Source organism: Panicum virgatum, chromosome 8N (assembly GCF_016808335.1).
Source record: "Panicum virgatum strain AP13 chromosome 8N, P.virgatum_v5, whole genome shotgun sequence".
NCBI classification, from domain to species: Eukaryota; Viridiplantae; Streptophyta; class Magnoliopsida; order Poales; family Poaceae; genus Panicum; species Panicum virgatum.
The window spans coordinates 50,377,936-50,393,058 of NC_053152.1; the positions used below are offsets into that span (position 1 = coordinate 50,377,936).

Here is a 15,123-nt window from a genome sequence, read left to right on the forward strand (position 1 = left end):
GAGACGATGGCATTCCTCAATGGTAATTTGCAAGAAATCCATGGCACAACCCAACCGTTTTGTCCTGGAAGAAAAGAACATATGAGATGCTGCCAGAAGAAATCCATTTATGGATTAAAACAAGCCTCCAGACAGTAGCATTTAAAGTTTGGGTTCAAAGAAAATGAGGAGGACAATTACATTTATGCAAAGTTTAAGAATGGAAAATTTATTTTTCTTATCCTGTATATGGATGGATGATATTCTGCTTGCTAGCAATGATATTGATCTGCTACTGGAGACAAAGAAATTTTTGTCATCAAAATTCGATATGAATGATCTCGGTGAAGCGTCATTCGTTCTAGGGATTGATGTTCACCGAGATAAAAGAAAAGGAGTATTACTACTATCACAAAGGCATACTTGAGAAAAGATTTTAAAGAAGTATAGTATGCATGTGAGTAAACCTACGCCTGCTTCTATTGTCAAGGATGATAGTTATGGGAACTTTCAGTGTCCCAGGAACCAACATATGATCGATCGAAAGAAATCGGTTCCATGTGCTTCAGATATCGAAGCTTAGAAAGTGTTTAAGAAAGAACTTACCCTGACGTAGCTCAAGTATCCAGGATATTTTGGCAGAAGTCCACTCCAGATATAGATCACTGGAATGGAATTAAGAATGTCTTGCAATTTTTGCAAAGTATTAAAGGCCTCATACTAAGTTAGAAAGAACAAGTGCTCTCAAATAGTTGTGGGTACAAAGATAGAACTTCTGCGAATGTGTAAAGAAATCCACAGCAAGTTACCAACATTCGTAGTTTGGAGTTTTAATGTGGAAAAGCTCCAAACAAACAGACAGTTGTGGTAACATCGGTGATGCATACTGCATACCTTTCAGTATTACAAGATATGAGGCCACCAAACAGGCACTTAAAGTTAATAAAATCACTCCCGGAATTAAGTATTTTCACTCCTATGACAACAGATCAAATGTGCTGCCAAACACATTGACATTAAGAGATACATTGTCAAGGAGAAAATCCAGAATCATATTGAAAGTATTGAGCGTATAAGTACCAAGCAAGTGCTTGCGAATCCGCTTACCAAGGCTTACCGCCCAATGTGTTCAGAGAACACTCAGTCGACATGGGTCTATGGTAGAGCCTATGATTTCTGGATATTAAGGGCCCAAGATAAGGTCTGTTTCAAAATAGAAAGGTGCATTGTAGCTGTTAATCTGATGGTACTAACTGTCATGATGAGGCATGCTCTATGCTCTAATCTGTAATGAAATAGATGCCAAGAGATAAAATTTAGTTATAAGTAGAAAGTATGAAAGATGAGATCGAGGGGGAGAATGTTAGATTGATCTCCACCGGGCCGATCCAACGGCTGGGTCAGGCCTTGACACGCGTCCTGATCAGGGATGTCCAACCTGTGGGCCCCGTCGCGCAGGACCATAAAGACAGAAGTGGGGGGGGGGGCTAGGGGTACGCACGTCAAGAATGTCCGTGTCCCACTCGCGCACCGACAACCCTAGCTCCACCGATCGGAGAAGGTGTTGAAGTGACGAGAAGCGCCGCCGCCGCCCCTGCACCGCGCCGTCGTCGCCTAGATCGTCCCACCTCGTCCTCGACCTCGTTAGCGCACTCGATCTACTGCTAGGAGATCCAAGTATGTCCAACACTTATAGCCTTATCTGCAACCAACATGTACGCAGCAAAGTGGATTCAAAGTCCAACGGAGTCATGTACGAACTGTAACGTTCTGTTCAATATAAAGCGGAGGAGTACTGTCACAGGTTTGAATGGTCTCATGAATCCCATCGGTAATGTACCCAGCCTCGTGCAACTTCGTTGCGACTTGCGAGCCGGATCCCTACCGCCAACCATGTGAAAAGTCGCTCATCTCATGCCTGCTACACGGTAAAGTGCTGGTGTGGGCAGAGCCAGGATAAGCCTTCAGGGGGTGCTGGCTGCTTGTTGTGAAACTAGTTGGCCGGACTTCTCAGTGGATAATTTACATAGTATTTTTCTTATTCACCAAAGAACACAAGCTAGTGTTTTCACGGCCAAGGGGGTGCTGCAGCACGGGCAGCACCACCTGTGGCTCCGCCCCGTGTGGGGAACTGGCCTGGGAGAGGTGGTGCCGCTGTAGGTACAGCTACAGGAGGGCCAAAGTTGAAGGGGTGATTGAACATGCAAGCTGGACCATACTTGCAGACACCGAAACGACTGTAGTATGTGCACACAGGTTGATCCTGTAATAACAAGACACGAAACTTATCAGTTTGCAGAGCCTATCACAAGATAAACTAGTAACAAACGAACCACGAGCACGAGCTAAAACATTTCATCCAGGAATACTATGCAAGTTAAGTGGGGAGCTTTCCATGCAAAGGGCTTGAGATGTTCCCAGAATAAAATATGGAAGCGATATTTTCTTCTCTTTTACAAGGTCAAATGACATCGAAGTATCATAGATGTAAGATCCATGTACCAGAGAATAACAGGTGCAGTCATAAGCAATATCGCCTTTATGGTGAAAATAAACTGACTGGATAAGAACTCACAGGTTTGATGGGCAAGCCGAGAGGGCTAAGACCTCCTGTCATTGGTGCGGGCAGTCGCGACCTCGGATGATGATATCTGCATTTCATCTTGTATTTGCAGAAACTACTTCTTACAAAATGCTGACATTCAGGTTGGCCAGGTCTCTCTGGATATTCGTCAATAGGCACTTGCTGATTCCTTGGCATATCTGCTTCCTTGTGCATCGGATGATTCATATGAGCTAGAAAATGCTGAAAAGGGACACCAGGAGGATAATTCGGATTTAAAGGAACCTGAAAACAATATTCGTATATCAAATATAGTTATTAAAGAGAAGGCACCAATGTAAAGCAGTGAGAATTAGGTAGCAGGAGTTACAGAACGCATCACTTTTCTCTACTGAAAATTTCAACATGACTTAATTAATATAAATCAGGCTGCACTCCTTTGACTACATGTAAAATTTTTAGTCGAACTGGAGAAACCATATCCAGAGTGGATAAAATACTATAGAAAATAAACCACTCAGGAGTTCATTTTGGTCAAAACCACCAGTGTACACATTCATCATCCAAATTCTCGTATTTGCTTTCTTAATTGTAAAGGAAAACATGATGTTTTCTAACTTACACATGATTGCTTTTATAGTTCCTGACAAACAGTAAAATGGTATGAGTTGCAGTTGCAACAGGAATGAATAGACACAACAACTACAAACAGTGACATAACAGCAGAATAAACCAACTTGAGGACAACAATTACTAATATCATCCAGATGTATTCACTGTGACAGCTGAAGTGAAAGATATATGTAATACAAGTTTATTTACCTGATGATACCCACTCCACTCAGGAGATGGATACATTCCTTGCAGTGGAATCATTCCTGCACTGTATGATTGTGCTGGAGCTAAAAAAGGAACATGCTGCCCATTCATGGCTCTCTGGTCGGACCATATTGGAACACTTGTCTGAGAGGATCCTTGGAAATTTTGCTGTGGAGTATCAGCATTCTCATGTTCTAACACTGGTTCTTTTGAAGACACATTAGTAGGGTCTGGATGGTGAAACTTGCAGTTAGTTGAATATTTGCAGCTCCCAGTGCGCATATAGTATGGGCACTCCTTTTTCCCCTTCATGATTAAAATAACCAGGTTCACATTTAAATATCACAAGAAGAAATATGACACACTAAGTAATGAAAAGATACTTCGGCATAAGAATTAAGATATGCCTGCCAATACCATGGGAAAATATCAGGTACACACCAGTTACTCATAAATTCTAACTTGAAAACAAAACTGTGTCGGATGCACGAACTAGTGTATGTTATTCTTTACTTTATATTTCGTTTTGTAAATTTGCCATTTGCCAGAATTTTAGGCCTTCCAAAATAGGTTGAGTCTCAACTTTAACTTCTGTACAAGGGTAAGCTAAGTCAAGAAGTAAATTCAAATTCGTTAGAGAATTTGATGCTAATTTGGTGCCTGAATTGATGATCAGATGATCTTTGCATGATTGCAGCTATTTGGTAATTTGCAAAACCAGGGTAACTGAGCAAAACTAAAACGGATGATGATATAATCAGCATAATAACTAAGAAAGACTTACTGGGCGCAGTGGAAGATCTAGAAAGTTCAGATCAACTTTTTCAGCCTCTGCCTTCCCTTCTTTTCCCTCGCGATGAAGGTATTTGCAAGCTTTCCCGAATTTGCACCCTCCTGGTGTTGAATAATACTGCAAGATACATTATGTTATAATAGGACAGATAGGATAAAAATATCATTATCATGAAATATCCAATTCCTACCTAATACCTTAAATTTTACAAAAGATATCTGCGCATAACTTTGTGCTGTGTGTTATTATCTACTCCCTCCTTCCCCGTTTATAAGGCACACACGCATATCAAGATTCAAACATTTATATCTTTGACCAATAATTTAACTATTAATTTTTAATTTTTATAATGTAAATTTTATATGATTGGATTCGTCATTAAATATAGTTTACAATGATTATAAATTTATAATCATAAATGATATAATATATGACAAATAAATGGTCAAAGTATCATTTGGAAGACCGTGCCATGTTCCACCGTGCCTTATAAACGAGGAAGGAGGGAGTAATTATGATTATCAGAAGAAACTAGGTTGCAACAGAAAAATAGGCACACTCTTCATTTGGTTGATTATTCAAGCATGTATTAATTCGTGTTGATGTATCGTAATTCATGCACCTAACCAGTGATGTCGCTATGCTCTTCCCAAAATTATTATTCTGAGACTTTTGGCATTCTTATGCTGCAGGAAATTAAGTTCGAACCATATGTGATGTGTGAACGTATTGACAAGAAACTTACTTTCCATTCTAGCCAGGTTTACAAACGATTCACCTTTTTAGATTTACTCAACTGCAGAAGGCGCTGCATTAAGGCCAACACAGCTGCAACTAATTTACCAAACAAGCTAAATCAGCCTTAGAGCAAGAGTTGTTGTTTTTTTTTATCTTTTCGCGAAGCATGTGCAATGAGGTGGCATACGCACCCACCGCTTGAGACAGCAGAGAGAGTGGAGACACTGGAATGTGGTGCCATTTCACTATGGCAGCTCATTTCACACTTGGTTTACAGCTCATGGTCAAATCCATATCGCCATGTCTAGCTATCTCCATGTGGTGCGAAGCCGTGTTCATGGAGGAGGCGGTGTGAAGCCGATGACCATAGCGATGTAATGTCGCCGTGTTGGTGTGAAGCCAATGATGATAGCAGTGTGAAGCTGCTCTATCGTATATTATTATTATTATTATTATTATTATTATTATTATTATTATTATTATTATTATTATTATTATTATAGTCTAGTAGATTTTCCTACTATATCAGGTCGGCAGACCATTGCTTAGTAAGTTTTTACAGCTGTCTAGTAGCTAGCTCAAGCAGTCAATTTTGATTTGTCTAGCTGCTGCTGAGGCATAGTCGGTTGTAGCAAATCGACCTACACTGTATTATAAATAGCACCTCGTGTGCACCAAATCAAGTAAGCTTGTGCCTCAGAAAATATACTAATGTTAGCTTCCTTCACCTCTGTTCTGCTCTGCTCTACTTGCTGCACCTCCAACATTTCTCAATCCCCTCTAATTGTAGGAAACGATTCACTCAATTCCTCTCTTAGCTCTTTCCTATCTTGAATCACACAAGCATATGAGAGAACACACTCAAAACTATATAGATATATCACATATCTATTACAACTTCATATATACATGAAGTGGGTGCATATCCTTATAAAAGGACTAGCAAACCGTCATCCACATACATCATAACTCATATACTGTTGTCAACAGCTAGCTACTAGCAACTAAATGAGTATTATTATCATGTTTTATTATGGAACTAAAAAATCAACTTAGGACACTAATGTTAAAAATAATACTCAAAAGTCAAAAAGCTCTCGGTGCAGGATAATCACAGTAAAGTCAATCAAAAGAATTATTAAAAAGTCGCAAACAAACCTTGCATTCCTCCTGTGCACTACCTTCTGAAATGTCCTCCTTTCTTTTATCTCTGGCACCCTTTGAAACATTAAAAGTCAGGGGGGAAAAGTAATCAGTACAAAAGAAAGGATAAAACATTAAATACAAATCATTCACAAGATTATCAACTTATGCAATCCTCCATGTGGATAGGTTTCAGATGATAGTGAGTGTATCTTATCATGTGTACATTAAACATATAACGTGCTCAAGGTTTTCAATTTGATGACTACTCGTCAATCACTGGCATGGCAAATTTGGAAGAAAAGGAACAAGAAGATTTTTGAACGAAGCCACCCTTCGTTTCAATCCTGGCAATCTAGTTTTGTGGAGGAAGCTACCTTGCAATTCAATAGGCTAGATACTACTAAACCTACAGAATTTCTGTCTCTCATTGACATGCATAGATAATCTTCTCTAGAAGGCCCCCTTGCTCTTCTATCTCCGTGGCTCCTGCTCTGTACAGATCCTTTGTTACGTGCTTTCTTTTGTATCTTTTGCTCTTTATTACTCCCTCCGTTCAACTTTATCTGTCATTCTACACCCATCCACTTTTATCAAATTAACTGTCATTCTCACTTCCCGAGACACCTCTCTCTTCCCAACACATCTCTATCTCTATCTCTCTCCTTCTCGTTTTCTACGCACCAACCTTTTTCACTTCTCCTTAATTCCCGTATGCTTCAACCATAAATCGTAAAGCCACTGTGTGGACAGTGGATGACGCCAAAGAGTGTCAATGTAATAGTTCCTAACGTTCTGCTTTTGTCTCATCAAACTTCTTGAAATATGATCCTTTTTCAGGCTCTGCAGCAATCTGTCACATAAGACGTGATTTTAAACACCAAATACAGTTATCTCTATTAAGAAATCTCAACCTTCAGATCACATGATTATGTCCACAAAATAACCTTTTCAAGTTATTCTCATCTAACTATTTCAACATCATATACACTGTAATAATGCTGATACCAAACCTCTGTGAGAATAAGGCAGCTTATCATAATATACTGAAAGGCAATGCTGACCTCGTATGATGCCTTCCTATGATTTTCTGAGTAATATACACTCCCCTTGTCATCAAAACCCTGCAGAAAATTAGAAAACTAGATATTAGCATCTTACAAACTATGGAAAGTAAAAGAATACTTATGAAACTGTACAACAAATATCTAATCCAAAGAATGAAGAGTAAAGCTGTTTGATTCGTGAGAAAGTGGCCACACATATGATGTGTCGCATCTTTTAAGAGAACTTGGACTTTGGAGACATGCCTTTCCAGTTGCTTCAGAGCTAGTCAAATTCCAATAGCATAAATTGTTTCTGTCAGAAGCATAAAGAATGGAGGAGCCACTCTCCTCACTCCTTGAGGAGCCCCTCTCCCCTTTTCATTTGCTATTCAACCTGTTAAGAGTATAATGATAATATCCTAGTATCTAGGGTTTGGGGGTCTCGTCTTGTACTATGGGCATGTACAAAGGTCTAGACAGCTGCTGTCTGTTTGTCATATATAAACAGCTAAACAGACAGCTCATACAACGGATTGTCTGTTTAGCTGTCTGCTAGTTATTTAATGCACTGTTGGACACATGAATCATGATGATCTAGTGCATAATTTGATTTTTGTAGTCATTGTGTTGCGTATATGGAGAATACAAAGAATGCATTCCCCTCCGGCCAAATTCGCCAAACTATAAGCATGAACAGCGAATACATGCCCTTTCTTCGTTCCTTGTGCTGGAACCTCCCCGACTGGAAGCTACGCGCGGAGGAGCTTGCCCCTGCTCGCTGGTCCGCGTCCGCTCTGCTTGCCGATGCGCACCCGCCCTGCTAGCCGGTTTGCGCCGCCGGGGCTGGCCTGGACTCGGCGATGCAGCAGCAGCGATGCTGCCACCTGGCATCGACCTGGATGGCCGCGCGCACCTGGCGCTGGACCGGCCAGCGCGCGCGAGCATGGGGCGCAGTTGGCCGGTGGGCTCGCGACCAGGCGTGGGCGTGGCCGCCGCAGGGTCGGCTATGGTGCGGCGAGCCCGGGACAGGACCGGCCAGGCCGGCGGCGCGAATCGGGTTGAGAGGGCGTGGCCACGGATGGCAAGTGCCGGGCGGGACCGGCCGTGGCGGCTGCTGGCCGGGAGTCATGCGGGGTAGCTGCTCCTCCGTGGCATCCTCTGCACGAGAGGCGAGAGATTTGGGTTGCTCTTTTGCGTCCTCTGCTGGACGACCGTGGCCGGGATGGCGTCGGCCGCAGCCGGCGAGCGGAGGCGCGGCGGGGGCTTCCGGGGCAACGGCGAGAAGGTCGAGGGCGGCGGCGACGGCGTCGGCCACGGCCGGCGAGCGACGGCTCGGCCCGAGATTCTGGTGCGGCGGCGAGGACTAGCGCGGCCGCGACGGCGGCGGCAGCGGCCGGTGAGCGGGGGCGCAGGCGCGGGCTTCCGGGGCGGCGGCGAGGAGGACGAGCGCAGGCGCGACGGCGGCGGCCGCGAACAGCGAGCGGCGGCGCGGCGAGGCGGCTGAGCGCTCGATTTGGCGCTAAAATGGATTCCGTGTGCGCGCTCCCGCCCGCGCATAGGATCCTTGCGGCCGGCGACAACTCGGCTCCGGTCCTGCAGCGGTTGCTCGAAGCTGTCGACTTGCGTCGGAGCACGCGCCTCCGCAGTCGACGAAGGAGGCGACGGCACCTTTCTCTCTCTTCATTCAATCAGCTGACAGAAGACGCATTTTGTTTGGTTCGATGCAAGGCGACGGCACCTGCTGAACGTTGTACATGCCCTATATATATATATGTTGACCTTTGGGCCTCTATCAATACCTCGCTGTTTTTCCCCATATTTGCCTGAAAAGATACTAACTTGACAGTAGCACTACTGATCTCCAGCGAAGTAGTCGTATAAGAAGGATGCAGATAAATCAGAAAATGGATGATATAATCTTTGAGTTTTGTTACAATGATTGTAAAGTACTTTCAGGTACTTTTGCCTTGAAATTTTTTCTAGCCATTCATCAATAGAAGGTATTTAAAAAATTAAATTAAATTAGTATTCGATCCCACTTTTTAGTACTTGATCCCACATTTTTGTACCACCAGGTATTTTAGTGTAGGTACTTTCTACCTTAACGACCGTACGATTCTATCAGATGGACGGCTCTTATTTTTTTCAATCATTGTAAAAATTATCTTACTTGTTTTCCTTTTCTGAAAGAAAGATAAGTCCTAACTTTAACACACAGAAATTAATTCATGTAATACCAATGAGAAATACTCACATAATACCAATGAGAACTACTCACACAAGTATTATAAACTACTTGTCTACTTGCCACGGCATGTATTTCTGAACTACATCACTCACTCGCTGTATGAAGAACAAAGGTTGACATAAGAAACGGAGGCAGATGACTTACCCTGGGATCCTTCGGATTTCTCCTGAGAGCCTCAGTGTAATGTTTTATTGCTTCTGGGTATTTTTGCTCCTTGAAAAACTCAGTACCTAAAAATCATAAGATAAGTTAGTAAATCATGGCCATCACCATTGAACACGGCCATAAGTCCAAAACCTCTTAAAATAAAAATGCGCAGTGGAAAAACACCAGCAGGAACATGTCAGAACATAATCATGCATGGGGCGACTAGATATGACTACAATGCTTCTCATACCTTTCTCTCTCTCCTCCTCTGCCCACTTTGGGTCATAGTACTCTTGTTGCAACAACTCTTTCTTTGCCCTCTCAGCCTCATTCAACTTTTTAAGAGTGCCTGGGTTCCGATGCTCTCTTAGAGCCTTCTGGAAGGTCTCAATGGCGACATCATAGTCCTTAGAGCACTTGGCGTGTTTGGCTAAAGCAGTTCCTTTCCTTGTCAATGCCCTTGAGATCACCTTGAAGTCAGCCCGGAGTTCTCTTCCCCTCTCCACAGCCTTATCGCAGTCCTTAATGCATTCATCGTACTGGAGACAGAAAAGGTTCTATTACAATCCAACTAACAGGATGTAACATATTTTACCAGGAAATTTCGGTTACCGAACTGAGAGATGATTTGAGCCACCATACCAAATATGGTAATAAGTTTAATGCACTAGTAACACAGCTAAATCATGGCAGCAGCTCCAATTGGACCAAAAGGCATAATAATGCAAGTGTTCCCCAATTAAATACTTTCACAACCTTCTGTATGAGACCTTTTGATAGAAGACACTTCAACGTTCAGCAATTAGCATGAGAATCAAGTAATTAATCCCTCAAAGGCCATATTTGATAGTTATCAGGTAACACAATAAATTCCTCGGGAGCCCAAACTACTAGCATACTACTGATTCTCGCTTTGCAGAAGCCAAGGAAATGAACTCACTGAACTAAAATCATAAAATGAATTAACAATGCAGGAAATCAGTGAAAGAAGAGCCTCACCTTTCCCATCTCAAAGTCGACCGCTGCGCAGTTAGTAAGATAGGAGATATCCTCGTCATCAAGTTCCATGGCTTTCATGTAATGCTGGATCGCCGTCTCACAGTCCTTCTTGTAAGCTGCGTTCCCTGCCTCCTGTGCAGCTGCTTTCATCTCCTTCCGCTCCTTCTTGGCGTCCTCGAGCCCGACATTGAGGCCCTCGTTATCGGGCTCAAGCGCGAGGCCCTTCGCGTAGGCAGCGACAGCGATGGTGGCGTCGCCGAGTCCGAGGTGCGCCGCGCCGAGCCGGGAGTAGCCCTCGGCCCAGTCGGGCCTGAGCTCGACGGTCTTCTGCGCGTCGGCGAGCGCGTCGGCATAGCGGTGGAGTGAGGCGCGCGCCGCCGAGCGGTTGGAGTAGAGGATGTGGTTATTGGGTGCTAGCGCGATGGCGACCGTTAACGCCGCCTCCTCGAAGCATCCGGCCAAGAACGCCGCATTACCCTTCCCCTTCCTCTCGTCGGCCATGGCGGCAGCCCGATCCGGATCGGACTCCGGAAGGGTCTTGAAGGATTGGCAGCGGCTGAGGAGGGTGTGGAAAAGTCTGAGGGGTTAGATGCGGATTAAGCCGGAAACCAGCTGCGATTTTATGTGACTTTTTGGATGGTGTCCACAGCTTGCCACACCAAAGGTTAGGCGTGCCACACCATCCTAGGCCAGTGTTTGTTTTGCAACTCCAACAGGCTAGGTAAAATGGATTCCAAATTGCCTGATTTTAGCTAGTCTGTAAAATAAAACGCCCCCAAAAAAACTGGAATAAACCAACAGATTCTCTAAACAATTTTCAACCTCTATATTCAAACCTGCCACATCATCACTGCCCCCCCCCCCCCCCCCCCCCCTTTTCTTTTCCTCCTGCCACGATGCTCCTTTCTTTTTTCTCCTCCCACGATCGCTCCTGCCGCAATCGATGTCGACCTGGGTTGCATCTGCGAATAAGCCCTGCGGCAACCGGCCACCCAAGCCAGTGGGAGGAACAACCCGATGGTGCAGTGATGATGTGGCAGGTTGCAAAATAGATGTGGTCACTCAAATTTCTATACAGCTTCTCGGGGAAACCTCACGGTAGCACAAACTTTCCTTCTAGTCCCTCAATCTCTTCCCATTTTTCCTCCTTCTTTTCCAGCAAAAAAAGGACTAATAATTAACAGCAGTTGTACATCCTACCATTGTAGCATGAATCATCCCTAATCCTAATCTCTTATTGTTTCCTTGTGGGTATATTTCATTTCCTTAATCTCGTTTTCTTTTCTTAAGCCTAATCCCAGTCCTAGTACAAATTGATCATTTGGGATTGCCTCGTGCTGCTCGACCATTGAAGGTGCTAGCTTCTTGTTGGATCGGAGCTATCTAAAACAATAGAAGCCACTACTAATCAACCTTTGTGTGCCTATAGTTTCTTCTTGAAATTTAGAGCCCTTTTAATTTTGTTCTTTCTGTATTTGCGCATCTATATTTTAAGTCATGTACTGTGGAAGTTGGATAGAAAATATGACTTGTTATGCAATCATAGAACGAAAAACAGGAATACAACAACTGACTCGATTTTAGAAATGTGTTCAAACAAGCAATATGTTATATGTGTAAGTATACCTAGTGATTATGCAATAATTTATACTATAGAAATTATTATATTACTACTTCGTAATTAGATGTAGGGTCTAAATTATAATTTAGCACAGGGCCCACATATTTTGCGGGACGGCCTGCAAGCTGCTGTCACCGCCCGAGAAGGAAAATAGCACGAACTCATGAAGTATACGCACCGGATTGATCTACACTCCTCGGCGTCTCCGCAGTTCTCGCCTGTGGTGGACTGCAGCTTCTTCCCCGGACCCCCGGAGCCATCACTCCGCCTTGCCTCGTCGCTCACCATACGAGAGCCACCTTGTCCCATGGCTCAATCGAGTAGAGAGGAGAGAAGAAGAACTAAAAGGTAGGCTGGAGGAGGCAACAATCCAAAGCAGCGCATTCGTCAGGCATCACGGAGCAGAGAGATCGAGGCAGCGATTTGCTTCCATGGAACAAGAACAGGGGACTTATTCGGTGGAATTGGGAAAGTGAGAGGGGGAAGACATGAGGACGAGATAGATCAATGGACACCGCTTGCTGTTTTGGGCTCTTGGACCTGTGGCTGGGCCGGCCGAACCAATGAGACACCAATTTCCTATGGATTTTTTTTCCTTCTATTAGTGCTATTTTTTCTCTTAAAGATTAAAGATGTTACAATTCATTATAATATATAAATCGTCATTTATTAGACATGAAGTATTGGAGATACACATGCTTGGTGGTAATCTCACCTCCTCATTGACTCAAGGTGATCATATTCAAGCTTGGCTACAAACCAAACAATTGCTATATATTTTTACTAAATTTGTGGCAAGTGTTGTGCTAGTAACCAAACGGTTGCCACACTCGATTTGCCACAATTCACCTAAGGCTGACCTCAGCAGCATGTGCCGGAGCCATCCAGAGGCTGATGTGGCGGGCGGGCGGGCGCGTGCGGCGCGATCGGGGCCGGGCCACGTCTGCGGGCGGGCGCGTGCGGCGACGGCTGCGGGGCTACTGCTGAGGTCAGTCTAAGGTTAGTCTAGTAACCAAACAGCTCCATTTTTGTCACAGGTTAGTCATGCCACGACTGCAGCTTGTGCCTAACCTTAAGTGTGGCAATGTGCGGCTACTAACCAAACATGCCCTATAAAAAAGAGCAAATTGCAAAACTTGTAATTACTTTGAACCTTTAATTGGAATTGGAATTAGAATAAGTCTACTTCACCCCCAACTATTGCCAAGGGACTACTTAACACCCAATCTAGCGCGTGCATGCTGCTAGGTCATGGTTTTAAATAGCGGGCTATGGTAAATAGCGGAATATTTTTTCTCGGGAAAAAGTCTACATAACCCCCTCATCTATCTATCGGCAGTTGAATACTTAACACCCCAACTTATAAAACCAGATATTTCTACACCCCAAACTTTTCAAAACTGGACAAATAACACCTCAAACAGTTTTGGATAGTGGTTTTGTCTTTTTTCTTTTTTATTTATTTTGAATGAATCATCGAAAAATCATAATAAATCACAAAAAATTCATAAAATAGAAAATCAAATTTTGTTGGACTCCACATTATCAGAAGTACACAGTGATCATATAATATAGTATTTTTAATACAATTTTTTGTTTTAGATTTTTTATCTATTCTTTTCTATAATTAATTAGAATAATTCATAACTGCAGTTTCTATTGTTCGATTGTGGTGAAATTTTTATGGTGACCTAATTATTGTATGCTTGAACTGTAGTAAAAATTTCATACTCATTGGATCATATATTACACAGTTATAGATTTATTTGTGGTTTATGCTTATAAATTTATAACTATGTAATACATGATCCAATGAGTATAAAATTTTTACTACAATTCAAGCATACAATAATTAGGTCACAATAAAAATTTCACCACATTTGAAATAAATAAAAAGGATAAAAGACAAAACCACTATCCAAAACCGCTTGAGGGGGTTATTTGTCCGGTTTTGGAAAGGTTGGGGTGTAGAATATCTGGTTTTTATAGGTTGGGGTGTTAAATAGTCAACTGCCGATAGATGAGGGGGTTATTTAGACTTTTTCCTTTTTTTTCTCGAGGCTAAGAGACTACAGTGGAGGCTATAGCAGACTACGGCAAATAGTGGTTTACTAGTAAACCATGAAAATACAAATAATAGATGCACAAAAATATAGTAATTAGCGAATTTCATAAACATAAATATATTTCTAGGGCTACGGGACGTTACTTAAATTAATAATACAACAAAATTCGTACAATCAAATATTCAGTTGTTCAAAATTCATACAAAATATCTAGGTAGCTTCCTTCACTCATGGCGTGTCCCGCTTGTTGACGCGAAACGATCACACACCAAGTCCGAGAGCCCCGTACGCCAAGCTCGGGCTACACTTGATTCAAACCAAGGCGTGCCAGTCAATTTGACCTGTAAATTGATCAGGAAATAGTAAACCATCAAATTCAAGAGTGTATCGGCTGGATTTCCGAATCACCCTTACGCAGCGTATCGGCAAGGCTCTGCCGATACAGAAAACGACAGTAGATCGAGTATAAAGATCGTGTATTAAAAGCGATATGTAGGGAATTGGCAATAAGCTGCCGATACCGATATGCAACTAGACTGCCAGATCTAGAGCCGACACGTGCCAAGATAATGATGTGCAAACCCACAAATGTATGGATCTGAACAAGACTAAGCTTACAACCGATCTAACCAGCTTTACAAGGTTTATCGTGACAACCAGATAGCTTACAGCTGATCAAACAGATTGCTAAACCAGATAAATTGTGAATAGATCTAAACGAAAAAACTGCAATGCGCCCGAGATAAAAATTTAGATAAATTCGATAACTTTTAAATAGATCTGAACGAAGCCACAGCGATGCACCCGGAAGCTAAAGCTCAGATTTACTCGGTAAACGAAAACTTACCAGCAAACCAAGTCGCTCGAATGTGAGGCGTCCTTGATCAGCTTGAAAGAACTCGCGAAAAAGAAAAAGGCGAAGCCGCCGACAGAAAAGTAAATTGCAAAAAGAGTAAATTTG

The 15,123-nt window shown here is 42.9% G+C and overlaps 1 protein-coding gene across 3 annotated transcripts; it reads right to left on the minus strand.

Moving 5' to 3' along the window:
* Window positions 1-1,727: 1,727 nt before the first annotated feature.
* On the minus strand, window positions 1,728-12,633 carry LOC120685397 (zinc finger CCCH domain-containing protein 43-like). 3 transcript variants are annotated; one of them, XM_039967293.1, is made up of 11 exons: window positions 12,275-12,633; window positions 10,476-11,031; window positions 9,975-10,015; window positions 9,727-9,935; window positions 9,474-9,559; window positions 7,100-7,159; window positions 6,051-6,110; window positions 4,146-4,271; window positions 3,365-3,667; window positions 2,555-2,827; window positions 1,728-2,242 (listed from the first exon to the last, which is right to left on the minus strand). In XM_039967293.1, the coding sequence occupies exons 1-11, from the start codon at window positions 12,403-12,405 to the stop codon at window positions 2,048-2,050; spliced, it is 2,040 nt and encodes a 679-aa protein (XP_039823227.1). In that variant the 5' UTR covers window positions 12,406-12,633; the 3' UTR covers window positions 1,728-2,047. The 3 variants fall into 3 exon arrangements, with proteins under 3 accessions (XP_039823227.1, XP_039823228.1, XP_039823226.1); XM_039967294.1 differs by having other exon boundaries at window positions 2,555-2,785; window positions 9,727-10,015; XM_039967292.1 differs by having other exon boundaries at window positions 9,727-10,015; window positions 12,275-12,631.
* Window positions 12,634-15,123: the final 2,490 nt, after the last annotated feature.